This window comes from Nomascus leucogenys, chromosome 23 (genome assembly GCF_006542625.1).
Source record: "Nomascus leucogenys isolate Asia chromosome 23, Asia_NLE_v1, whole genome shotgun sequence".
Lineage (NCBI taxonomy): Eukaryota > Metazoa > Chordata > Mammalia > Primates > Hylobatidae > Nomascus > Nomascus leucogenys.
This window is the reverse complement of record NC_044403.1, coordinates 4,571,139-4,597,063: the sequence shown is the minus strand read 5'-3', so window position 1 is coordinate 4,597,063 and position 25,925 is coordinate 4,571,139. Positions and strand designations below refer to the sequence as shown.

The following is a 25,925-nucleotide window of genomic DNA, read 5'->3' as shown; positions in this document are numbered from 1 at the left end:
TACGTATTAAAAAGTATTATTCTGGCCACTGGGTTAAACAAACATTAGGAAGACAGAAGAAGCAGCTTGAGAAAATTTCAGAGACCATTAAAATTAACCCAGGCAAGACATGATGGTGGTATTGCCTGGAACAAGATGGCAAAAGTGTGAAGTGAGTGAGGCAGAAGCAACAGGATTTTCTGACTCATTGGGATGTACAGTGTCCGAGAAAGAAGAATCAAGGATGAATCCAGAGTTTTTTAGATTTAGATGTTTAAATTATTGATCCTGGATAAGGTCACTAAGAGAATGAGCACAACTAGAGAATAAGATGCCCAGGGCTGAGCTTGGGGCACTCCAACAATGTGAAGTCAAGGAGAAGAGGAAGAATCATCATAGAAGACTAAGAAAGGGTACAATAGGGTAGGAGAATAACTAATGGATTCCCGGAATTCAAGTGAAGAAAATATTTCCAAGAACATATGAGCAATTCTGCTAAAAACTCTTACCCAGAAAGATGGGAATTGAGAAGTTACTTTGAATTTAGCAACATAGAGGTCATTAGTGACTGTGACAAGACCAAATTTATGGAACAGTGGGGTGAAAGTCTGATCCACTTAAATGTGGAACAGACATCTTAACCTAAAACATCCAGCTATGAGAATTGAGGAAACGAAATTGACATAACTAGCATAGATGGCTTTTAATAGAGGATTTCTATAAAGGAAAGAAAAAGTGGGGCAATAGTTTCCTCTTATATACACTTCGAGTTATTCTCAGTATTTTGATCGCCTACTGTCTTCTGGCATTCACTTACTGCTGTTGAGAAGTCAGTAACATTCCGTTTTTGGTAATGTGTCTTTTTCCTTCTAGATTCTTTTGGGGTCCATTCTTTGAGTGTGCTACGTTTTCAGCACATGTCTAGATATATAATTATTTTTTGTATCATAGTTGGAGTTACTAAGCTTTTTAAATCTAAAGATTTGGATATCAATTATGATCAATCCTCAGCCACTTTCTCTTAAATTACAGTCTCTCTCCACCAATATCCATACTCTTTCTAAACTTCAAATTGGATGTTTACTATATCTTCTCTGTCTCTTATCCTCACCGTCTTCTCTGGGTAATTATTTCAGGTTATCTAGTTCCATACACCTAATCTAATCTGGTAGATAAATATCCTATTGAGTTTCTAATTCCAATTATATTTTTATATTTTCATGTTTTACTGGCTTATTTTCAAATTTCCCTTCCATCTAATAGTTTCTTGTGGTTCAATCATTTTCAATACACTTTCACTGCTTTAAACTTTAATATATTCATTTTCTATTCTGTATCTTGAAATTTGTAACCTTTGAAGGTCTGATTCTGATTGTTAATGCTTCAGACTATCTTTGATGTCAAATTTATCTGCATGTTTCTGTGCTTGAATTCATTAAAACTTTATGGGAATATATTAAAGCTGGGATTTAAATTTCATTCTCTCAGAGAGAATTTATTTTTGCTTCTGCCAGAGGCTGATTACTCACCTGGAACCACTTTAAAATTTTTGCCTTGGAGTTTTTGTGCCACACAGGTGATGTCAATTCCAGCATCAAACCTGAGTGAGGCCTGGCTCATGATTACAGATTCTTCTGAGAACCCTCTGTCCAGAGCCAACGTTGAGACAAGCAAGTGTCCTTATTCCCTCACTTTACGTAGCATAACATGCACAACTCCCTCTCGCTATCTTTCAAAGCATCACCTTTCAGAAAGTTCCAGGTTCTTTATGGCTCCTCTCATGGCCAGGTCAATCTCTAGGATCTTAAAGCTCAGTTTGATCCCTTAAGGGCAGTGGCCTGGCTAACTGCTCTGGACTTGGTGCTTTGTTATGGGCCACTTAACACTTCCTTTTCTTGCATTTAAAAAAAAAGGGGGGGGCTTTTAGTATTTTACCCAGAATGTTTATATTACCTGTATTGAGAGAGTGTTGGATATCTTGTTCACAGTAATGACAGAAAGAAGTCTCTGAATATATTTTCAAATGTTCCGAGGTTTTTGGTTAGAGATGAATATAGGTAGGTAGTTAGAATGTAGCCCAGCCAAGACACAGGAGTCCTTAAAATACTGATTGGCCAAAATACGGACTTAACCTAAGTTGTTCATCATTGGATGAATGAATAAAGAAAGTGTAGTATATATACACAATGGAATATTATTCAGCCATAAAAAGAATGAAATCTTGTCATTTGTAACAACACAGATGAAACTGAACATGGATATTAAGTGAAATAAGCCAAGCACAGAAAAACAAATATCACATATTCTCCCTCATGTGTGAGCTAAAATACTGAATCTCATGAAGATAGAGAGTAAACCTGTGGTTATGAGAGGCAGGGAAGGGTAGGGAGGAGGGGAGGATGAAGTGGGGTTGATTAATGGATACAAATACACACTTAGAAGGCCTGATGCTTGACAGATCAGAGAAATAATTCAAGTGTTCCTAGCATATACAAAAAGATAAATATTTAAGGTGATAGGTATCCTAATTACCCTGATTTGATTATATGAATGTATCAAATTATCACATGTACCCTGAAAATATGTACTTCTAATATGTATCGATGGAAAGAAATGAAAGGGAAAAAATGTTGATTGTTAGATTAAGCATAAATAATTTGTGGCTGGGACATGTAGCCTATACAGTATTTTTTCAATAGGTTATAGACTGAACAAAATTATTTTAAAAAGAAACAAAGCTTAGCTATTCTATTACTAGACAGCCACACAGACATTAAAGTTTACTTGTACATAATTAACAGTTTTCCTCCATTGCATTCTTAATATTCTAACTCTCCATACTCACCAAACTTGACTTTGTGTTTTAGATACAGCAGTGCAATATCAGGACTCATATATTCACGGCTGTTGTATTCAGGATGGGTAATAATTTTTGTGACAGGAATATTCTGCTCTTGCTTATCCTTCTGAAAGAGGCTGTACTCTCCAGAAGTCACAGTTATATTCTTCAGTTGCTTCCTAAAACCAAAGAAAAATGTTTCATAAGTAGTTGTTTCCCCTACACAAGTCTTCTTGGTTTGATGTAATTAAATGAAAAGTGATGAATGCATCTTTAAGCATCCCCAAGTCTTTGAAGAAGGTTTTCCTTATTATTGAGTATTACCAATGGTCATATTTTTTTTAATCTAGAAAAGGTCATGGTTTTCAGTCATGTTTCCATTTTTCTGAGTCAAGTATTTAAATATTGCCTCCTTTTCTTCTTTGATATACAAACCATAGTTCACACAGGCTATGCCATTTGTAAGAGGATATAAAAGTTGCTTTATAGAACTGTTCCTTCTTTTATTAGTACCCTCTTTTAATCTGGTCAAATATTTGTAATTTCTGCAGTTTTTTCCCTCCTAATGATTTTAACCCAGATGATTAAAACTTTGGAGCATCCATTTAACATTTCTTGTTAATGCTTTATTACAATAAGTAAACACCACCTCTACCCAAGCACTAAATCCATAAATTATAGATGATGTCTGGGATTGTTTAATTCAGTAGAACAGGAAGCACTGGGAATCCTGGGACAGACACACATTTCTGGGAATCAGGAAGATCAGTGGGTGGGTGCACCGGGAGGCAAAATTAAGAAAGGGACTGAGAATGAACCTGCTATTTAGGGCAACAAATCTCCCAGTCCCATAGCCAGGAATCAAGGCCTGACAAGTAATGGAAATCCACAACTTACTCATTGAGGTGGTGCAGGCAGTGTGCTGCTGTAACAACGCGATCTTCTTGAATCAAGCTTCCTCCACAGAAGTGGTGCTCATCTGATTTTAGGGAGACCTGCCCAAGAAGAAAGTTACAAATGCAGCTAATATGTCTCCCCACAGATGTATCTCCATCGGAAACACTGGAGATCAACTTTTCTAATCTGACATAATATTCTTAAAATACTGACATAAATTAGATAGTAAGATAGTTCCTATGAAGTAAACTTTTTGGTAGAGAGCTAGAGGGGGTCAGGAAAAAAACTACATATCAACAGGGATTCTTGCTTTTGAAACAAAGGAAATATTTCACTGTTTTCTCATTAAGAAATCAATGCCTTTGTTGTACTGACCTGCCATGGATGTCCAGTCACTGTTGAATTTCTCCAACTACTACGTCTAGAGAAGAATCTAGATCCCACGGCAGGTTCCTTACTTTTCATGTTGACCATGCGAATTCCACACTTCAGTCCTGTGTAGAAGAGCATGTGTGTGCGCACACACAGAGCCTTATGTAAAAGTTCACTTTACCAAGATTTCCCGTTTGGATTTTCCTGGCCTGGCACAGACATTCTGATAGCACTTAGCTGCAGACTATCACATTCTTCTCTCAATATTTTCTTCAGAATATCCCACAGTCACTTGGGTTGACCAGAATTTGCCTCCTGTCTGCTCCCTTTCGGCCTGTGTTACCATTGGGCAGGAAGGAGCCAGCGCTGCCTCTGGTAGGTGACTTGGGGCTTACTCTGGGAAGATGCAAATTTAGGTTGTGTTACAGATACCAGGAGCCACATGCAGTGGCTCCCGCCTGTAACCCCAGCACTTTGGGAGGCCCAGGTGGGCTGATCACTTGAACCCAGGAGTTCAGAACCATGGGCAACATGAAAAGACCCCATCTCTACAAAAAAATGTAAAAATTAGCCAAGCGTGGTGGTGCGTGCCTGTGGTCCCAGCTACTCAGGAGGCAGAGGCAGGAGGATCACATGAGCCCTGGAGGTTGAGGAAGCCATGATCGCACCACTGCAGTCCAGCCTGGGTGACAGAGCCAGACCCTGTCTCAAACAAACAAACAAAACAACACAACAGATACTGAGGAATGACATACACTACTCTGGAAGGGAGATATTTGACTTTAAGTTACTTCTACTTGGTTAGGTTTCCTTGGAGGAGGCTCCTTAGTACACACATGATTAGCAGGTGTGCCTACAAACGAACTCTAGAATCCAAAAAATTTCAGAAAGGAAATCTGGCCCAGACCTTCCTTTGGGGACATCTGAGCATGCACCACCCCCTCACCCTTTCTTCCCAAATTCCTCAGGTGTGGCTATACCACCCCGACTTCCTGAGGCAAGGAGTAATGAAGTCTTCCCTCTCCAGCATGCTCAGCCTCCTCCACAGTCCTGGTGCCCAGGGCCCTAGGCTCACCTAGGCTTCTGGGGTGGCCGATAACCAGCAATAGCAACAAACCAGCACTGGCCAGCACGCCCATAGCCTCCACGCATCGGCCTCGCACGTCCTCCCTCCCTGCAGGCTGAGAAAACTGTGGCGAAGGCGGACGGTCTCACCCTTTATTCCCTCCTGCGGTGCCTATGGGCAGCACCTGCCGTGGTGCCTGGGTTCGCAGGTGTCCCTCTTCACGATCATTTGATCATTGTGAGCTGCCCCCACTCTCTGGTCACCCCTGGTGTCACAGCGCCCGGCCACCCAGCCTTACAGACTGGCGCGAGGTGGCCCAAGGGGCGACAGTGGTGCTCACACGTGTGCAGAGGTTCCTGCTAGCAGATCCACAGCAAGCCAGTCAGTGGCCTGGAACGCTTAGCCCTGCGAATTCTGTCCCAGACTGGGGAGTGCGGTCCAAGCTCAGGGGCAATGAAGCTGGTCCCCCACACGAAACACAGACAGGACTTCTGAAAGGCGGAGGGTCATGATGCTTAGTACAATACTGCCCCTTCTAAGAAGCTTGTTGCCCTTGACCCTCTAGAGCTTTCAAAGAGTGAATAGGAACGATCAGACTTGAGCTGACATCACTTTCTGGGTGGCAGTACCGCCCTCCATTTCAGCAGAATGGCCCAAAAGCTGTAGGATCCATCATTTAAGATGATTAAAATTAATCTATTGGTGAGATGTCACTTTTTTTCCCATGAATATTATTTTGTAATAAGTTAGGCTAAAGTTAGAAGACAAATAAAGCCAGAATTTGTAATGGTCTTATATTTTGTCAGAAAATTAGGGCAAGGCTAAGTGGACATTCTATATATACAAAATAACCTGGCCACCAGTCCTTCAGCGCCAGTTGGAGGATTTTACGTTCGAGTGCTCTATTTTACTTTCATGTAAAATAGAAATAAAAGCTTCTTGAGGTAGGAAGGTACATAAACTAAGGGGGGCAGGTGGGAGATGAGCAGGTAGATGGGAAAACAGAAGGCAGTCAAGGTGGAGAGAATGCACGCACAGGTACAAGCAGGTGACAATCTACTGGGGACAATGACCTCTGTGACTGCAGGAGAGAGCAGAGGGTAAATGGACACTATTTGAAGAAAAGACTAAAAAAAGTGAATGACGCCTGGCGCTGTGGCATCTTCAAAATGTGTCCATTTACCCTCTGTGGCTAGTGGCTACCATGTTGAACTGCACAAATACAGAACATTCCATCATCACCAATAGTTTTATGGGACTGTGCTGTTCTTGAGAGTAGCACTATTTTCTTTTGAGTATTTATTTCAAGGAAAGACACCTCGGATGACAGTTTGAGTAGATAACTCCCTGGTTTCATGCATGGGTGTCTAGGTTATAGGGAGTGTCCAGCATGCTCTTAAGGTAAGCAGCTCTTCTGTGAAAATAAAACATTGAACCTCCAGGCTTCAGTACTGTCCAGGGAATGTCCAGATGTGTGGCTACCTGAACAGTGGCCCTCACCACTTTCCTCCCTGTAGTCATCACACGGGGGTGACCATTTGAACCACCATGCCAGCTCCAGGTCCACACCGTTCTCCAGTAAAAGCTCAGAGCCCCCACATGGACCCAAGGCCCTCTTTCTTTTTAGCAAGAGGTAAGATGAAACCCACCAAAAAGCCTTTACTAAACAAAAGGGAAAGAACTAGAATGTGAACATGTGCTGTGAAAGAATGGTCAGGCCAGCAATATTCAAGTTGTTGGTCAAACCATGGCCAGCCCTTCCGTGAGGCTCACAGGTGCTGTCCCCTTTCACTCTTCTGCCCATGGCACACAGCTTTGCAGCATATTCTGTGGTTTCTTTGTTTCAAACCTGGGAATCTCCATGCGGTGGGGCACTGTCTCATTTCCTGTTACAGAACAACTCCCTTTGTTTCCAGAGTTCAAAACCCACAGCTTCAACTGAGACCCTATTCTTATATACAAAGGTTTAGTCCCTTACAGGCCTCACAGAATAATGCCTTTCCATTAAGTGGAAAAAGAGCCATTCAATAAGAATTACACACCATTAATAGCCAGGCCACAGGCCAGGCGCAGTGGCTCATGCCTGTAATCCCAGCACTTTGGGAGGGTGAGGCAGGCGGATCACCTGGAGGTCAAGAGTTCGAGACCAGCCTGGCCGACATGGTGAAATCCCGTCTCTACTAGAAATAAAAAAATTAGCTGGGTGTGGTGGCACATGCCTGTAATCCCAGCTACTCGGGAGGCTGAGGCATGAGAATCGCCTGAACCTAGAAGGCGGAGGTTGTAGTGAGCCAAGATCGCACCACTGCACTCCAGCCTGGGCGACAGAGTGGACTCCATCTCAAAAAAAAAGGCAGGCCATTAGTTTTAGACTAAAATTTTCTAATAAAGTAATGGTTTAAATATAAATTGAGTTTGCAGTTATATTAAAACATCCAAATGGAAGAAGCCTCTTTTTATGTTTAAAAAACTTCAGAAAAGGAAAGGATACCAAGGAGAGTGGTGGGCTGGACTACCCCCAGAAAGTGGTGACTTGTGATGTACAGCAAATCTGTCTTCAATTTGGACATCATCACCAGTATAGGACAACTGTGATCTGCTATTCAAAAAGCTTGGCTGTGAAGGACAGACGGAGCTGTGATAGCAGCTACAGATAAAATGAAATAGAGGATTTTTTTTTTCAGATTGTTTTGGTGTTGATTACCTGTGTATGTGCTTTAAGATACAGTAGAACTGATAAATTGACAAGAGCCAGCAAAAGGAAGAAGTTAAAAGATGAAGGAGAAGTTAAGGCATGGAATGAAGTTCCATAAGAGGCAAAATTCAGAACCTAGGGTCCTCTTCTTCCATTATGATAACAGGAGAAAAGAAAGGATAGAATTAGGTGCAGGTAAATGTACAGATGAAATGCAGGGCATTGGGGGATAGCTGCTTTCTACCTTTTATTTACTCTGTGAAGAGAGAGGTGACAGCATCTAAGCACGATGGGGGAGCAGATCTGGAGTGGGCGAGTACTGAATTGGCACTGTGCAGAGGAAGGGAAAGAGAGCGGACAGGAAGCACACAGAACAATGCAATGAAATGAGTAAATGAATGAATGAAGGAAGGAAGATGGTCCTTTTTAAAACATTGTTAAAACAGACACTCCTGGTGACATGGACATCAGTAGGTACTAACCATGAAGTACTTGAGAGATTGAAACCAGACGTACTTATTTTAATCATATTTTATATAAAATAGACATTTACATAAATTTAATTTTGGAAAGACCTAGGCAAAGTATACATCATTAGACTCAATGGGAGAAATACTTTATGGAAGATAAATTCTAACGGGCACAGCCAAAGTAACAAAAATGTACACTTACATACAACTGATCCAAACAGGAAGTAAAAGCTTTATGAAAAAAGAACATGATGCAAATCAGTTCCCCCTGACAAAAGGAGGGATCTGCGTGAATTACAGCAAATCATATGATTTCCACATTGTAAAAGCAAGCTATGGCTTCTACAGATAAGTTAATTCCTTGGGAGGAAGTTTCACCTCATCTTTTTTCCCCAGTAAAGTAACAATCACTGTAGGAATTTTTAAGTGCACAGACTGTAAAATAAAAGTAACTACCTCTGCCATGTTCAAGCATTTGGGCAATTCAGTCACTTTTAGGGTCGTATCATTTAAAACAGGGCAACATTTATGAATTATCTCATCAGATGCATGGTGTTTTTCAATCCAGATTCAAGAGTAACCATTAGAGTTTCTCATTGAGCTTAATGGAAACATCAAACCGACCAGCCCTTTCATGGGTGGTAAACATGACTGAGAGACACTGGCTAACTTGCCCCAGGTAAGGTGGCTCTTCAGTGGCAGAGCTAGAACTAGAACTCAGATGTCTTGATTCTTGGGCTAGTGTACCCCTCCTATGGACCAGCAAGATAACCCCCAAAGGACATCACACATATTGAAAACTACCAGATTTGATACATATGTATATATACAATGTGTACTACTGAGAATACAAAGAAACTACTGGATTTTTAGAAACAGACATGTCTCTCCAGGTGGGAGTCAATGGTGATCTATGCTTACAAACCAATAATGACCATATATTGCGGTGGATGCTGATTTTATGAGTTACAGGCCCTAAAGATTTTAATTGAAAAGATCAATTAAAATCAATATTTTAATATCAGCCAATTGATTGTTATAAAGATCTTATCAATTCTGTTGTGCCACTTTGATTGATATTAAACCATACTTTTGATTGCAGTTATTTTCTGTTCTCTTTAAGTTACGTGGCTACAAATAACATATTGAGGGAAATAATATTTTTTGGAAGAACTATTCCACATATTTTCCTTTTGTATCAAAAACTTCAAGAATAATAATAAAATGTTATAATATTTCTCTATTATTTTTTGGCACCCTAAGCTTTTATCTTATTCAACTGCAGCCTAAATGCAAGATTCGACAGGTACTTATTCTTTTTAAATGTCAAGAGATACCATTTAAATAGCTAAGTTAACCTATATTTCGGAGATACCAACATATAATCAAATCAAAGTAAATGTAATTTGGAAACCAGGAACAAAAATTTTTAAAAAATCACCTCTCACTATATTTGTTTTGAATGTCATTCCTAATATCCTCTAGATTTATTATTTTAAGAAGGTGAATCCACCACAAAGCAAAGGTTTTTTTTTTTTTTTTCAAAAACAGATTCTAACAAGTACAAAGAAATAATTAACAAAAGCTCATTTGTGCCCAAAATAAAGATAGAGATGTAGGCATAAACTCTATACCATGGACACCTTCTATGAGTCACGAAAATATCAGTCATCTATATACTGGACACTTAGTCTGGTACATGCAAATTTCAAGGCGATTCCTCTCCATCTGAGAACCAGGAATTGTGTAATTTTAAGGCCAAATTGTAGTCCAATTGCCACAAGTGCAAAACCACCCCACATAACCACCTACTTGTAATCATGGAATGATAGCCTCAACCAACCAATTGTGCCATAAATCATTGTTAAGACTTCTTTGGCTCATTTTAGTATAAGTTTAAAAGTAAAAATTGCAAAAGATTATAAACATCTATTATTTTGTAAAAGTTACAAACTCCCATTACAGGTGTCAGCCCTGTAGCGGTTCTCCAGCCTAGCTGCACATTAGAATCATCACCTGGACAGCCAGGATGATTCAACCGAAGATTGTGAAAGGTCCTCAGGTGATTCCAAAGTGCAGCCCGTGTTGAGAGCCACTATGTGTGAGGGAACAGATGTCAACTATCAGCTGAATGTAGCTCTTCAATCTGAGAACCTGGAATGTTTTACAATGACAACAGGAAACCCACATTTGCTTTGTTTCCCCTCAAACTACGGTTATTGTGGGTCAGTTTTGATAGGACAGTTTGGATTTTCTCATTTAGTCTGACTGAAAGGCCGTTGCACAGAGGCATTTGCACAACCGCTGCAAAACCCTGCATCAAACTAGGTACCACCTATTACAAATTTCAGAATCTTATGCTAAGGGTTGTGAAGTACTGTAGGAGGTTGGAATTAAAGTGCGACAATTCTCTTTGTTTTGTGATAGGCTTCAAATTAAACAACCCAAAAGGATATAATCTCAGGATTCTCTATAATAAAATTTCTTTTCTTCCAAGGCATTTGCATCTTTGGTTTAGTTCACCTATGTTGTATCACTGAAACAGGTTTTATAAATACTGTTAACAGATTGAAAGCATCTGAATCGTTTAAAAAATCCTGAATGAATAATTCATAAGATTAAAATAAGCTGCTAAAGCCATTCTAGTGGCTTCTATATCAAAGGATACATAAAGTAATGGACACTTATCAGGGATTTTGAAGGCAAGGAGAACTGATTCTAGGTACAAAAAAAGGAGAGGTTAGATGGACTGGAAAAAGAGGGGTGATACATACATGAAGAACTCTAAATGTAGCTGGAAAAAAAGAGCAAATCTGTTCAGATTGTGATTTATGATCACAATCATAAAATGAAACTGATCATTGGTTCAAATGTTCAGCCAGGCCAAAGCAACTCCTGTTTTATCCTCAGCCACTTTCTTTCCTACCCAGGACCTGTTTGGGAACCCAGTGCAAAATGAAAGTGTGGACCTCTTGCTCAAAAATTATTAAGGATTATTAAGAATTTCAGCTGGACATGGTGGCTTATGCCTTTAATCCCAGCACTTTGGGAGGCCGAGGTGGGGAGATTGCCTGAACCCAGGAGTTCGAGACCAGCCTGGGCAACATGGTGAAACCCTGTCTCTACAAAAAATACAAAAATTAACTGGACATGCTGGCACATGCCTGTAGTCTCGGCTACTTGGGGGGCTGAGGTGGGAGGATCCCTTCAGCCAGGGAGGCCGAGGCTACAGTGAGCCATGTTTGTGCCACTGCGCTCCATCCTGGGTGACAAAGTGAGACAAAGTGAAACTGTGTCTCAAAAAAATAAATAAGAAAAAATCAAACAGACATTCAACTGAGTCGGGGTGCTTCTGCGTGCAGGGCCCTGTGGGACTGCAAAAATTGCACATCCATGAAGCCAGCTGTGCTTCTCCATTTCAAGAAGGTGCTATCAATCCACACAGCAAGTATACTTTCATTAAGGGCAAACCAGATGCACCTCTATGATGAACCAGGGCACTCTATTTTTATTATAAAGGTTAAGTTCCATGTATTATTTCATGTTACAAGGACCAAATGAAAATAGTTACAAAACACACTTAATATCTTTGAAAAATAGTATGTGATCTATTTTCTTATAGGCACTATTTTAACTGTGAAATTTTCGCATTGGCCACATCTCAGTGAAGGTATTCACTTGGGATAAAAGTGTCTGATCCAACAAATAATTACTTTTTTAAAAAACAGTGCTTACTTTTAGTGTTCAAAAGATGCCAGTGTGTGTAGACAGAGTGACAGTGAGAGAAAAAGAGAGGGAAGAAAAGGGAAACGGGGTAGGGAAGGATGGGGGAGATAGGAAAGCACCTCCCAGGAGGCAGAGAAAGTTTCCTGAAGGTCATGTGATCCTTTACCCTCAGAAACTTTTAGGCTGAAATCACCATTTCTGTTATTCCAACAAATGTACTCTCCTACCTTTATTAGCACTTCAAGTAAGGCGTAATAACTGTTCAAAATTTGGGGCTCAGTCTTTTCCATTAAATTTTTAAGCATGAGTTTTCATTACAGATTATTCTGAAAAGTTGTAACAAAGTCCTAGACATTCACGTTTTTCCAATTTGAGGGTGGGGTTGTTATTTTACAATAAACACTGGAGTATGTTTCTTGACACTAGGACTATGATTTTGGGGGAAGAACATATCTTAATTAAGGTTGTGGATACATTTATGTTATATAACATGAAAAAACTGTTAGAAACAAATGGTCGTAGTGGTAATATATACATTATTACTGATGCACACAAAGAGATGCATGCTAATTCAAATTCTGTAATCATTTTCATTTAAGATACTCCCCTCGCCATGCCTTCCGAAGAAGTTTTTCTTGTTTATTTAGACTTACCTTGACAAAACAAATAATAACACTGGGGTAGTGCTTCCTGATACTGGGTTGAAAGAAGCAGAAGGCTATTTTCACCCTGCCCTGGCCTGAGCATGTGAATTACGTGAGCCTTTAGGCTACTATGTCTGTGTACTACCTGGCTCAGCACTATGAACAGTACTGCCTGGAATGTTTTGGTTTTGTTTTTAATGATGAAGACCAAATTAGAATCAGGTGTTCCAATTTCTTCACTTCCAAAATATCCTACTGCCAAAACACTGAAGGCTGATTCCTCACATCTCTTTAGCAAGTGAATAATCAACACAAAGTTTGGCAGGGACTGTTAAAACTTAACTATTTTACAATTTAGATTTACATTTTATAAGATCAGTTTTGAAAGCTGATATTAAAACCACTTTGTACAGAGAAAAAAGAAGAGTGTGTTTGTATATATTAAATATTTTATAAGTTATGAAATAAATAACACTAAAAATAAATGTCAAATTGTGAGTTCAACTTTGCCTTTCCTATCTCTTAAATATAAATATATATTTAAAATTTGAATTTAGATCTTTACCCTAGATTTTTAGAGCATTCTCCATAATATTCTCAAAACAAAGAATTCTAGGTATTAATCATTGATGTTCTAAGCCCAGAATTCTCACTAAGCCTAGGAACACAAATAAATAGAGCTCTTTTTCCATCTAGTTAGAATCTATGAAGATTTCTGTAACACATCATAAAGGTTCCTCAAAGGTTAAATATATTTTTCAAAAAAATAATAAATCTCATGATGTCTGAACATTAAGATAATAAAGTAGGACATTTCTCTCAGTTAATATCTTTAATTTTTTATGTAGAATATACTATTTTTTCTCCACCAAAATAACAATATATTTGCAGGCGGGAACATGTATGATTTTAAATGCACTTTTGAAATCTTAGAGTAGAACCACTACTCTAGTAATATTTGTAATAAAATTAAAATAGTTTCAAACACTTCCATAAAGAATTAGGGGTGCCTGGCTCCTTGATTTCCCCCTAGGAATAAAGATATCCATATACAATTCCAGAAGCTTCCCTTTAATTCCTCAAAAAAGCACTAGTAAAACTCTTAGGGGGATATTAGATAAAGCTCACTTAGCAATAGCCCTTTTTCCCCACATATTCTGGAAGGTTCTACAAAAGCTATTAGATACTCATTTCTGGTTCTGGAGAATTAAATAAGCCAATTCTTGGTAGGACTTTCCAAATGGCTTACCACAGAGGATTTATCCTCTTTTGAAATATTTCATGCCATAAAGAATAGAAGCTCTGCCTTCATAACATTTCAAGCTTCTGTATTTCTGGGACAAAAAAATGTCTAAACAGAATTAGAGCTCCAGGTCTCAAAAGCACAGAGATATATCAAGAGAAATCTCAAGCTAAACCAAACAAAAATCTGTAAAATGTGTAAATGTCATTCTCCTTCCCTCTCAGACCTTCTTGCCCTTGTTCGCTGTTTTCATCTTCCTTCATGGAAAAGCAAGTCCTTCAGCACTGGGCTACCAGCAGATGTCCCAAAATGTGTCACCCTGAACTCGGAATGAGAGAAAATCTCATTAGTTGTGCCCCTGCTGATGTGAAGGCAAGGCTTCTATCACTCCCCTTTCAGAGGTACCACATTATCCCATGAGGTTGGGTCAGACGGTGCTATGTTTGATCCTTTTCTCGAACTTCTTGCAATCGTTTTTCTAGGCGATCCAATTTGGCAAGATTTTCCTTCAGCAGTTTGCTGTCTGGAACCAGCTGTAAGGCTCTCTCATAATAAGCTCTTGCAGACACATATTTTCCCTGGGGGTGGGAAAGAGGGAGCAATTACATTCTGATCCATCACAAAACTCTCTCAGAGAACGAGGACTAAGAAACTGACCCTATGCCCAGTTTTACATTAATGTTCTCATATGGAAACTCTGTATGTGTAATTTTTTTTTTTTTTTTTTTTGAGATGGAGTCTCGCTCTGTCGCCCAGGCTGGAGTGCAGTGGCGCAATCTCAGCTCACTGCAAGCTCCGCCTCCCGGGTTCACGCCATTCTCCTGCCTCAGCCTCTCCGAGTAGCTGGGACTACAGGCGCCCACCACGACGCCCGGCTAATTTTTTGTATTTTTAGTAGAGACGGGGTTTCACCGTGGTCTCGATCTCCTGACCTCGTGATTCGCCTGCCTCGGCCTCCCAAAGTGCTGGGATTACAGGCTTGAGCCCCCGCGCCCGGCCTGTATGTGTAATTTTATCCTTGTCTATTGGTGCTTTTGGAGACTCCATTTGTTTTAAGCACTAGACCAGTTGGAGAATGTGAAAGAGGAGAGTTATACTGTAAGGATAAATGGCAGAAAAACAGATTTTCAATTCTACTAATGCAGGGTGTGAGGTTATCATTTCCTAGTGTCCTCAGGGGGCTAGTACTGTTCCTTTGTAAAATGGAACCATGGCACAAAATTCATATTAGGGGAATGGGGTGGAGGGGGTGGGAGAATGAGAGATGAGAAAATGTTTTTAAAACTGCAAGAAGAATGATGAAATAGTTTATGTATCCACTCTATCTGTTTAGTGATAGCAGTTATTCCAGTCTTCAGCTTAAAACGTAAAAGTAACTTTTGCCTAATAAAGTTTTTATGCAATGAAAAGAGTTGATAAGAATGTGAAGTCAAATTTTCTACTACCACTGGTTTGCGGCAGTATGCACTAGCTATATACTTTTAGTGCAGTATGGTATATGACTCCTGACCTACTAAACACAACTGTCCCCACCCTTTGTTGGCTTCCAACTGTTTTGTTTGATTCTTCAACTAGCAACCATGTGTGCCTGGTCCCAGAAGGGGTCCCTGGAAACTCGGTCACAGCTATTAGCTTTTTTCAGCATTTGTTCTGCTACTGGATGTATTACCTCCCTTACTCATTCCACCCTCTTTTAGATCTGTATTCTGCAAAGTCTCAGAGCTAAGATTGCTGGAGTTCTCCCCATTACAAAAAGTATGAATTTGTTCCATCTGTTCTTAGTTATAGCTCCTGTGTGGATAAACACCAGTGACCCTCTACATTTCCATCACAATTAAAAATTGTATCTCTTAGAGTGAAGACACCATGTAGCAACAGGCAACTAATACTTATCGAATGCTTACCTATCTTCCAAATACCTGTCAAAAGCTTAGACACATAGTGAGCGCTCAATATGATACTATCATTACTGTTATTAATGACTATCCAGGCTCTGTATCAATAGTGTCTATTTCTTACTGTATTTACTGGTCATATTGGTGAAAAGGAAAGTGGAAATAACAGCACAAGAAATTGTACATTAGATATCCAGGCACTGGCATGTACAACAAAAGGAAGTATTAACAATGACTCTGATAAGAAGTTAAACAGATTGCTGAACAAGTGGGAACTTGCATTTGCTATATTCAATTATTTTTTTTTAAATTCAACGATATGTCTTCCAAATGTCTTCTGATTTTTATTAGCCTTAGCACTTACATGCAGACAACTATACATTTTGGGGTCTAAGAGTGCTCTCAAAATCTGTTTTGACTGCAGTTGCTTTTGAAACGATTCTTCCAGGGGGCCTCCTGAATGTCAGCCCAGTCAAGTGCCGTGGGATCTTCTTCTCTGATCACCAGGCTTCTCTGTCCTTTCACACAAAACCCAGTTCCTTTTCTCTCCCTCAAATTGCCCTTTTCTTCACTAAACTAGAAGCTGTATTTTTTTTTTCTCTGTAGCCCAGGCTGGAGTGCAGTGGTGCAATGTCAGTTCACTGTAACTCCGCCTCCCGGGTTCAAACAATTCTCGTGCCTCAGCCTCCTGAGTAGCTGGGACTATAGGCGTGCGCCACATCATGCCTGGCTAATTTCTGTATTTTTGTAGTAGAGAAAGGGTTTCACCATGTTGGCCAGGCTGTTCTCAAACTCCCGACCTCAGGTGATCTGCCTGCCTCGGCCTCCCAAAGGTCTGGGATTACAGGCGTGACCCACCGTGCCCAGCCTAGAAGACCTATTTTAAAAAATAATTATATCCCTTAAGTCAGGATCTCCAAGTCCCTAGATGCTGGGTAAAAAATCTGAATTATCCAGTTTCTAGAACTGTGTTCACTTGATGGCCACTAGTCACAAGTGGCTTTTCCAATTTAAATTAGTTACAATTAATTAAAAATTCAGTTTCTCAGTTGCACCAGCCATATTTCAAGTGCTAATAGCCACGTGTAGCTAGTGGCTACTGCCTCGGACAGGGCAGATACTGAATATTTCCATTGTCACAAAAGTTCTGCTGGACAGCACCATTCTAGAAAATACGTATTTACTGTCATGAGGCAGTACTGAAAATCAGACTTTGTGCTATAGCCTGGTTGATGCAACTCTTTGATGATAAAAAATGTATTATAATTTCTTGGTCTACTCATTTCATCTTATATGTAAAACTTCATAAGAAGCATTACTTTTTATAACCAAGTGTCATGAGCAAGAGACAACTATGACATTTGCTCCTCTCTCCCCCATCTCTTTCTGCAACCTCCTTGCAAAGTACTATTCTAACTCTCAACCTTGCTGGAGCTCTGAGGCCTGCCTAAAATGCCCCAAGTTCAGGGAAGGAGCAAGGCCTAGGAATGGGATAACAATGCCCGATGCACACATTACCTGGCAATGGAAAAGACACAGAAAGTTCATAATTATCTTTTAGGCGTCATAATGACAACCCTGCATTCTAATAGTGGCATCAAAATGACCACATCTGGGCCATGTGCCTGTTTATATATTTACATCAGATTGTATCATATAAATTAACTGATATTCGACCACTTTAAAACTACAAAGGTGGCAATTTTATATTGGTCAACCTAGTACACGATGTCCACAAAGACAAAAAACAGGATAAACTAATTTTTACTCAGCACTAATTATATTTTAAAATAATGTAGTCAATAGATCCTTCTTTAATCTCTAGACACTTTCCCAAGGGAAGTACTTCCTAATTTAAAGCAATGGGTTCACCTGTTAAAGAGTGCGGTAGACATACTATTTTCTCTATTTCCAGACTTCTTGGACATTTTTGCGTGTATTTGTTGTGCTTTTTCTAATTAACAACTACACCCATCATTTTAGCTGCAGATATACTCTATCTGAAAACATACTGAGTACACTGCAGTCATTTGTCACTTAATGACAAAGATACCTTCTGAGAAAGGCGTCATTAGGTGATTTTCCTTTAGGCAAACATCGTAGGATATAGCCACATAAACCTAGATGAAATAGTTTACTACTACACACCTAGAGTATATGATATAGCCTGTGGATTCGAGACCACAAACCGGTACAGCATATTAGTATACTGAATACTGCAGGCAATGGTAACGCAGTGGTATTTGTGTATCTAGACATACTGAGACACAAAAAAGATGTAGTAAAAACATGGTATTATAATCTTATGAGACCATGAGACCATCATCATGTAGATGATCCATCTTGGACCAAAATGATGTCACGTGGCACATGACTGTATTTGAAAATGTAACTATTTAATATATGATTAAAAATATTTAAAATTATCATTTTACTCTTTTAAAGTAAGTTCATTCTATGTTTCCTAGCTAGATGTTACTGGACACCCTAGAATATCATTAAGATCAGAGCTTGGGCAATTTGGCTCTGATAAATATCGTGCTTGAATTCACCACCTACCAGATCAAAGCTGTCAGCTGCAGGGTAATTATCCCATTAACCCCTCCCATTTGTGTAATCATGGGTCATCTTTTTCGTGTGTGTTTCCAAGAGTGATCAGTTTCCACTTAACAGTAAAATCCGTTAGGACTTTGTTCAAATTTTAATCACTACGCTGCTATTTTATCAGTGCAGAGACTGAAAATCAGTTAGCTAAGCAAGAGTGGTTCTTTAAAAACATGTTGGATCGTGGCATTTCTCTGCTCAAAGTCCTCCAAAAACCCTGACTCATTTGGCATAAAAGCCCAAGTCCCTACAAACTCCTTGAAGGCCTGCATGATCTGACCCTGCACCCTCTCTGACCCTAGCTTCTCCCATTTCCTTTTCTTTGCTCTCTCCTTGCCACGCTGCCTCCTCACTACTCTTTAAACAACAGGCATGCTCAAACCTTAGGGCCTCTGCCCTTGCTTGTGCTCTTTCCCAATTTCGCCACATAGCTCACTGCTTCAGGTCTCTTCTCAAATACTACTTTGTAACTGAGGCCTTTCCTAACCACCTGAATTTAAAACTTTAGCCCTTATTCCCTGGCATTCCAATCTTCTTTCTTTTTTCTCCTTAGCACTTACAACCATCTAATATATTTTATACGTATATATATGCACATATGCATGCATTAAACGTTCATGTATATATGTTTGTATTAATATATCACCTCCTCCTCCTCCTTGTATTAATATATCTCCTCCTACTAGCACCATAAGAACAGGAATTTTTGTCTTCTTGGTTCATTACTGTATTCCCAGTGCCTAGCAAGGGATCTGACACATAGGATGTTCGCCATTAATGCTTATAAAATGAATGGATGAATGAATAAATGAATGATGGCAAATTGTTCATTGCATTAGTTACAGATAATAGTCCCCCAAAGGTCATTTCCAATCTTTGGGAAGACTCATCCAAAGGTAGTGTTTTTCCTTTGGAAAAACAAAACAAAACAAAACAAACAAGCTTGCTTTTCAGTAAAAAATTAGGGAGAAAAGGTATATTAGATATAAGAACTAGGAAGCAATATTCTAAGTAACACTTTAATCTTGACAGTGAGTTAAACTGGGAAGAAATTAAGCCATACTGAGCTACTGAGCTTCAACGACGATTTAATTCCCATAAACAGATTTTACCCGCTGGGTGATACTTCCGTTAGGTACATATGATTTTCTTCATGGTTAGAAAAATCATAAAATCTAATTTATATAGATTTATTTTTAAAATAGCTTCATGATATTCAATATCTAGATAATGCAAAATGAACATAAACTGAGCTATTTCGCTTTTAAACTCCCATACTTTTGATATTCAAATGATTTCAAAAAGGAAATTAACAATAGTTCCTCAATCCTTTAAGAAAGAAGAAAGACAGAAAGAGGAAACACAGGGGGAAAGCCTGGTCCACACGGAAGTGAATTATTCTCCTACCTTGATGTGTTGGATGCCACCCATGTTCATCCAGGCCTGTGCTTGGTCTGGATTTAGTTGCACGGCCACTCTGTAGCTCTAAATAAATAAGAAATATCCTCAGGTTAGGAAACAAAGCCCCATCTTTAACGCGCCAGGATTGCAGAAACCACTTTCTTCACATGTGAAAATTTAAAGTATTAATACAATGAAACCAGCCGCTACTGGTTCACAGGAGACCCTGTTTATTTCTATTATTTTTCAAAGCTGATGATTCTAAAGTGGAGGAAACTGAAATGTATAATTTCCCTGCAGAGCTAACCTTTGGACTTGGAGAGACTGAGGATGCCTGCAGGGAATTCAGATTTCTATTATATCACATCATTTTTAACTGTCCTTGACCTGCCAGAAAATTCTACTTTTTGGCCTTTTTTCACTGCAAATGGAATTGGTAAGAAAATTCTTTTTATAATAACAGAATTTTGGAGTAGTCTTCTGAACAGTTTAACCCTAATGCAGTATCTCCTTTTACAATATAACTGACCTAGTCATTCAGCCTATGCTGAAATTCTTAAAGTGGATCACCGCCTCTTTAAGAACATCTACTTTACCAGGGGATAGTTTTATTCATTAGACAGTCTTTTTTCCCCGGCCACATGAAAAGTCTTCAAATGTTTAAAGAGAGTTACTTATCCCTCAAGCACTTTCTTTGGTCTGAATAACATGTATTCTATTAAATGTAGTATCAGTGATGTGTGGTATATTTTTAACATTATGCATGTTTTGCATCAAAGGTATGCTCACCACTGAGTCTCAAGTGGTCACCTGAAATAAAGTCACAGGTTAAGGGTATTGCCTTTAATTACAAAGCTAAGTATTTGTGCACATATTTTAATGTTTCTTGCTATTTTCATTAGCAAGAATATGACCAAACAGGTCCATCAAGTAAAATCTGGTCCATTCTCCTCTACTTCAGTTTTAGGGGAAAGAAAGAAATGTTACAAAACTATACTTTCAAAAACCTGCTAAAATAAACCGAAAGGGTGTCTCTTGGATTAATTCATATCAGCGAAGATGGGAATGTAGTGTAGGAGACCTGGATTCAAACCCTGACACCCATCTCTTACCCACTTCTGTGACTTTGAGCACGATATGACCTTTAAGCCTGAGTTTACAAAACTATAAAATGATAATAACCATGCCTTTCTTATAGGATTCTCGTGAAGATTAAGTTACATAACACATATGAATCATACACAGAGTGCTAATACATTTCAGCTGTCATTATGAATCAATGGCCACATATATATATACACACATATATACACACACATACATATTGACAAGTTATTAATAATGTTCACATTAGTTATAAATAACTTAAGAATGAAGATACTGAAAATGTTGAAAAGGCAGAGAAAACCCTACAAATTCGGAGAAAAATGCTTACGATTTTTCAGAGAAAAATGCCACAATTCCTGTTTTTGTTTAAAGGATTCACATTCAAATGAGCTTTCCCAAATATCTTTCCATGTGTTTTCCAATAATATTTTAAAAGCCACTCACTTATTTCCCAACACAATTGTATCATTTGAGATTTTACTTTTCCTATAATATATTTAGTATAATTTTATGACTTCAATAATTTGTGGCTTTACCAGATATAAGGAGAAAGTGTGTAACACTGTTACATATTTTTAAAGTATGTAACATTGTAACATTTCTATTTCTACTTATAAATGTCTTCTTGAGTTCAACCTGTGAATAAGTTTTATTCCAAAGCCATAGATACTGAACACCTTGTAAGACGCAAAACACTGTTTTAGAACAGAGAAGGATGCAGTCCCTCTCTACAAGGAAAGTCCAATCTAACTGGGGAGATAAACTATGCAAGGATTTGTGCGTGCCTGCACACACAGAGACACACACACACATACGGGGGTTAGGGGACGGACCTAATAATACAATGTAATATGTGACACTTTCAAATGACTGGTACCTTCATGAGACAGTCCATGCTTTTTAAGAGTTCAGAAGAAGTGAGGTCACAGGGAATAAGGATGGTTAGGGAGGGCTTCCTAAGGCAGGAGGACAAAGACTGTGTCTTGGTGGATGAGTGGAAATCTCATCCTCCAAGTCAAGAGAGGGCATTTCAAGGACATGTAGAAATGTCCAAGGCTTTTCAGGTACTAGTCCAGCTGGAATAGAAGGTCTTGCAGGCAGAGACACAGACAGAGAGAAGCTAGTTTGAGGCCAAAATGTGGAATGCTGTCAACATCAAATTAAAGGTGATTATTCAGAAAAATAAATGTGCAACTCTGATTCAGTCAAGGGCCAGATGCTCAATGATAAAAAAATAAACAAAACTTCGTTAATTAGTGAAAAAAACTCACTCCACAAACATGTCAGTGATCTTAGATCTTACTGTACATGTTTCCTTAAAGATCAAAAGAGAATTAATTTCAATCTGTGAATGTGATGATATAATTTTATGAAGAGTTTATACCTCAAAAGCTTTGTCAAGAAGGTTCTGCTCTCTTAATTGGTTTCCTTTTGTGAAAAAAAGTTCAGAAATGACTTTTGGGTCCTTTGGTTTCAGCTGGAGAGCCTTGTCTATAGCATCAAGTGCCTGTAGAGGTTGGAAATTAAGACAGAATAAATGCAGATTAGGTAAAGAAAAACTTATTTAACTGACAAAATTTATACTTTTTGTTCCTATGTGTCAGCAGGTATGGTATGTGACAATCAAAATACAATTCTTGGTCAGGTGTGGTGGCTAATGGCTGTAATCCTAGTACTTTGGGAGGTTGAAGCAGGCAGATTGCCCAGTAGCTCGAGATCAGTCTGGGCAACATGGTGAAACCCCGTCTCTACAAAAGAATACAAAAATTAGCCAGGTGTGGTGGTGCACACCTGTAATCCCAGCTACTGGAGGGGCTGAGGTGGGAGGATCTCTTGAGCCCTGGGAGGTGGACCTTGTAGTGAGGTGAGATCATGCCGCTGCACTCCAGCCTGGGCAACAGAGGAAGACCTTGTCTAAAATATATATACATTCTTCATTATCTTTGATTTTCTCACTGGGAATTAGTGGCCCTGACAAAATAACTTTCTTACACTCCAGTTTTCCCACGTATCAATGGGTGGCAATAAAATATCCTTGATTACTTTACAGGGAGGTGGTGTGATACAGTTGAAAGAAAACAAGATCTGGCATCAGACGTTTTCCCTGACCATGTGTCCATCTGAATCACCCCACCAGCCCCTCTCAGGTCCTAGTGACCATTCTGCCCCCAGCACCCACTGACCCCACTGCAGCCAAAGATCCCTTCAAAGCAAATATCTAATCATGTTGTCCTCTTCACAAAAACTCAAAGCTTCTCCCACGGTAAGGAACAAAACCCTTGGCCTGGCCCCAAGGAGTCTCCTCCCAGCAGCCTGTGCTTGCGTTCCTACAGTGCTCCCGCTCCCTCACTCCCATTCCTCAGAGATGCCCCTCACTGCTGCCACAGGGCTTCGCATGTGCGTTTCCCTGCCCAGAATCCTCCTGGCTTCTTCCTCTGCCTAATAACTCTTATTCTTCATCCAGCCCTCACCTCCACATCACTTCACAGGGAAACCTGGCCTCCCAGACTCATCGGGTCCCCTGATTATATGCTGTTTGGGAGAGGCAGCACTTCATGATATTCCTGGGCACAGCTATCACTCTACATTTGTTTTGTGAGTACCTGTTTAATCTCCTTCTCTATGGGTTAGCTCCATGAAGACAAGGGCAGTGACTTTTTGTTTTTTTTTTTCATACCACTTTATGTCTGATGCCTACTACAGTGGCCAGAACATAGTGGGCCTTCAACAGTTATTTCATTGAGTCAGTTTATAAATCTACTGATTATGTGACTTTTAAAATTGAGATAAACAATAACAGTTGTGGCACCGGGTCACCCTGGGTTTCCTTCTTATATGTTGTTTCATGTAGTCTTCTTATATATTCCTCTTCTATACTGTTTTATGCAATCCTCATGACAACCCTGTAAAGCATGGTTGTCATGAGGATTACCTAAAACAATATATAAGAAGGAAAATGCAAAATAATAAAGCATTTGAATCTCGGTCTTGATCTTTATAGACGTAGCTGAAAACAAACTGAGACAATACCACATAAAAGCTTTACACCAAGGATAAGCCAAGAAAATATTATTACAAGGGGATATCTCAGGTGTTAAGAGGATATCTGTGAACAGTTTCCACAAGATAGGATATGCTGACTGATAAGATTTAAGATTTCCCGGGCTTATAAGCAGGCAAACTGGAGAATCACTTAGGTGCACCCCATGTTTAACCCATGAATCCAAAGAACTCTAAACAATGTCCTTCTTTACCTTGTCATGGTTCTCCTGCTTGCTATAGATGGCTGACAAGAGGCGATAGCATTCAAGGCACCCGGTCTCCTCCAACACAATGTGATTGGTCATCTTTTCAGCTTCTTTCGTCTGACCCATCACGGCCAAAACCTGAGCCTAGAAAAACCACATGGACCTTGGCTTAGCAGAGACTTTATTACCTTATCAGATAAAGCCTCCCTGAATAGAAGCATTCAGAATGCACTCCTGACAAACATGCTCAGCATCAATTTGGTGACTCACAGAGAAGGCTGAATCACCAGTTTTCAGGTTTTGACTTTTTGCTGTTTGTTTCTTTATTTAGTTTTGTGCATGCATTTGTGAGTGAATGGCAGAAATACCAAATATATCCAATGAAATGGCTTGTGGCTTTTAAAAAAGGTTGACTAAATATGTCAGAAGAGAAAGAATTTCCTCTGATTTCATCAGAGCAGTGTGTTTATAGCAAGATAACAAATTTGATTTATTGCACATCTAAGGAAAAGGATGAGTGAAGTTCCAAACATTGAAATAAAAATTTTGTTGGTATGAATGTTAATTTTCCTGAGTTTAATAAATATACTGTGGTTATGTTAGAGAATGTCCTTCTTAGAAACTATTTGCAAATGTATTTAGAGATAAAGGGGAATGATATATACAACTAATTCCCACATGGTTCAGGAAAAAAATAACACATACTAATAATAGGTATATACAAACATACATATCTAAATATGCACACATATACATGTAGGTACATATACATCTACATATGCATACACAATGGAGTCATAAATGCATCAAAATGTTACAAATCATTGGATCTGGAAGAAAGGGTATATGTAAATTTTTTACTATTCTTGCAACATTTTCATAAGTTTGAAGTTATTTCAAAACAAAAATGCAGTATTTTTGGTGTCCATGTCTTTAGAGAATGGCTCTAATATTGGCTATATGAATATTCATACAGTGGATGTATTACGGCATTCCAGCTCCAGTTTTGAGGCATGAGGACTATATCTCTCTCTATGGCTGGCTGTGCTTAGGTTGCCAGCTTCATTTTCTTTCATCCTACTCACCAGTGCCAAGCGGAGCTCCCTCTGAGAAGGCTGAAGTGCTGCAGCTTCCTGGTAAATCTGCAAAGCCTCTTCGTATCGACCAGTGTTGTAATACAGTGCTCCCAAGGGTGACAATATCTCAGCTTTGTGTGCCACCTGCAGGGCGCTGAGTTTGGAGAAAATCGAAATGACGTTTCTCTTCTAATAGGTACATTTCCAAATGTCTAGGCTTAGATTTAGGGATGACTGTCCATGGTTTGAACCTCTGCTCCAACATGGTCTTTGTTTTTATATCAAGAACAAGGTTTTTGGCTTTTTCTGTTTTTTTGAGACAGAGTCTCACTCTGTCACCCAGGCTAGAGTGCAGTGGCACAATCTGGGCTCATGCAACCTCCACCTCCCAGGTTCAAGTGAGTCTCCTGCCTCAGCCTCCTGAGTGGCAGGGATTACAGGTGACCACCATCATGCCCGGCTAATTTTTGTACTTTTAGTAGAGACGAGGTTTCACCATGTTGGCCAAGTTGGTCTTGAACACCTGACCTCAGGTGATTCTACCATCTTGGCTTCCCAAAGTGCTGGGATCACAGGCATGAGCCACCGTGCCTGCCAAGCACAAGGTTTTTACAAAATGGTCATGATGCCATACTTGGAACATAAGAATGTCTTATTGACCTA

The 25,925-nt window shown here is 39.3% G+C and overlaps 2 protein-coding genes across 4 annotated transcripts in view; both read right to left on the bottom strand.

Annotated features, from left to right (window-relative positions):
* OVCH1 (ovochymase 1) overlaps positions 1-5,226 on the bottom strand; it is a 75,603-nt gene extending 70,377 nt beyond the window's left edge. The window contains 4 exon segments of the mRNA XM_003265655.2: positions 2,825-2,997; positions 3,716-3,813; positions 4,091-4,209; positions 5,163-5,226. Of these exon segments, the coding sequence (XP_003265703.2) occupies positions 2,825-2,997; positions 3,716-3,813; positions 4,091-4,209; positions 5,163-5,226 (454 nt within the window).
* Positions 5,227-8,353: 3,127 nt separating this feature from the next.
* TMTC1 (transmembrane O-mannosyltransferase targeting cadherins 1) overlaps positions 8,354-25,925 on the bottom strand; it is a 283,499-nt gene continuing 265,927 nt past the window's right edge. For all 3 annotated transcript variants that reach the window (XM_030804535.1, XM_030804536.1, XM_030804537.1), the window contains 5 exons: positions 25,272-25,416; positions 24,193-24,330; positions 22,323-22,445; positions 19,838-19,915; positions 8,354-14,509 (listed from right to left, as the gene is read on the bottom strand). In XM_030804535.1, the coding sequence (XP_030660395.1) occupies positions 14,369-14,509; positions 19,838-19,915; positions 22,323-22,445; positions 24,193-24,330; positions 25,272-25,416 (625 nt within the window). In that variant the 3' untranslated portion in view covers positions 8,354-14,368. The remainder of the gene's footprint in view (positions 14,510-19,837; positions 19,916-22,322; positions 22,446-24,192; positions 24,331-25,271; positions 25,417-25,925) is intronic.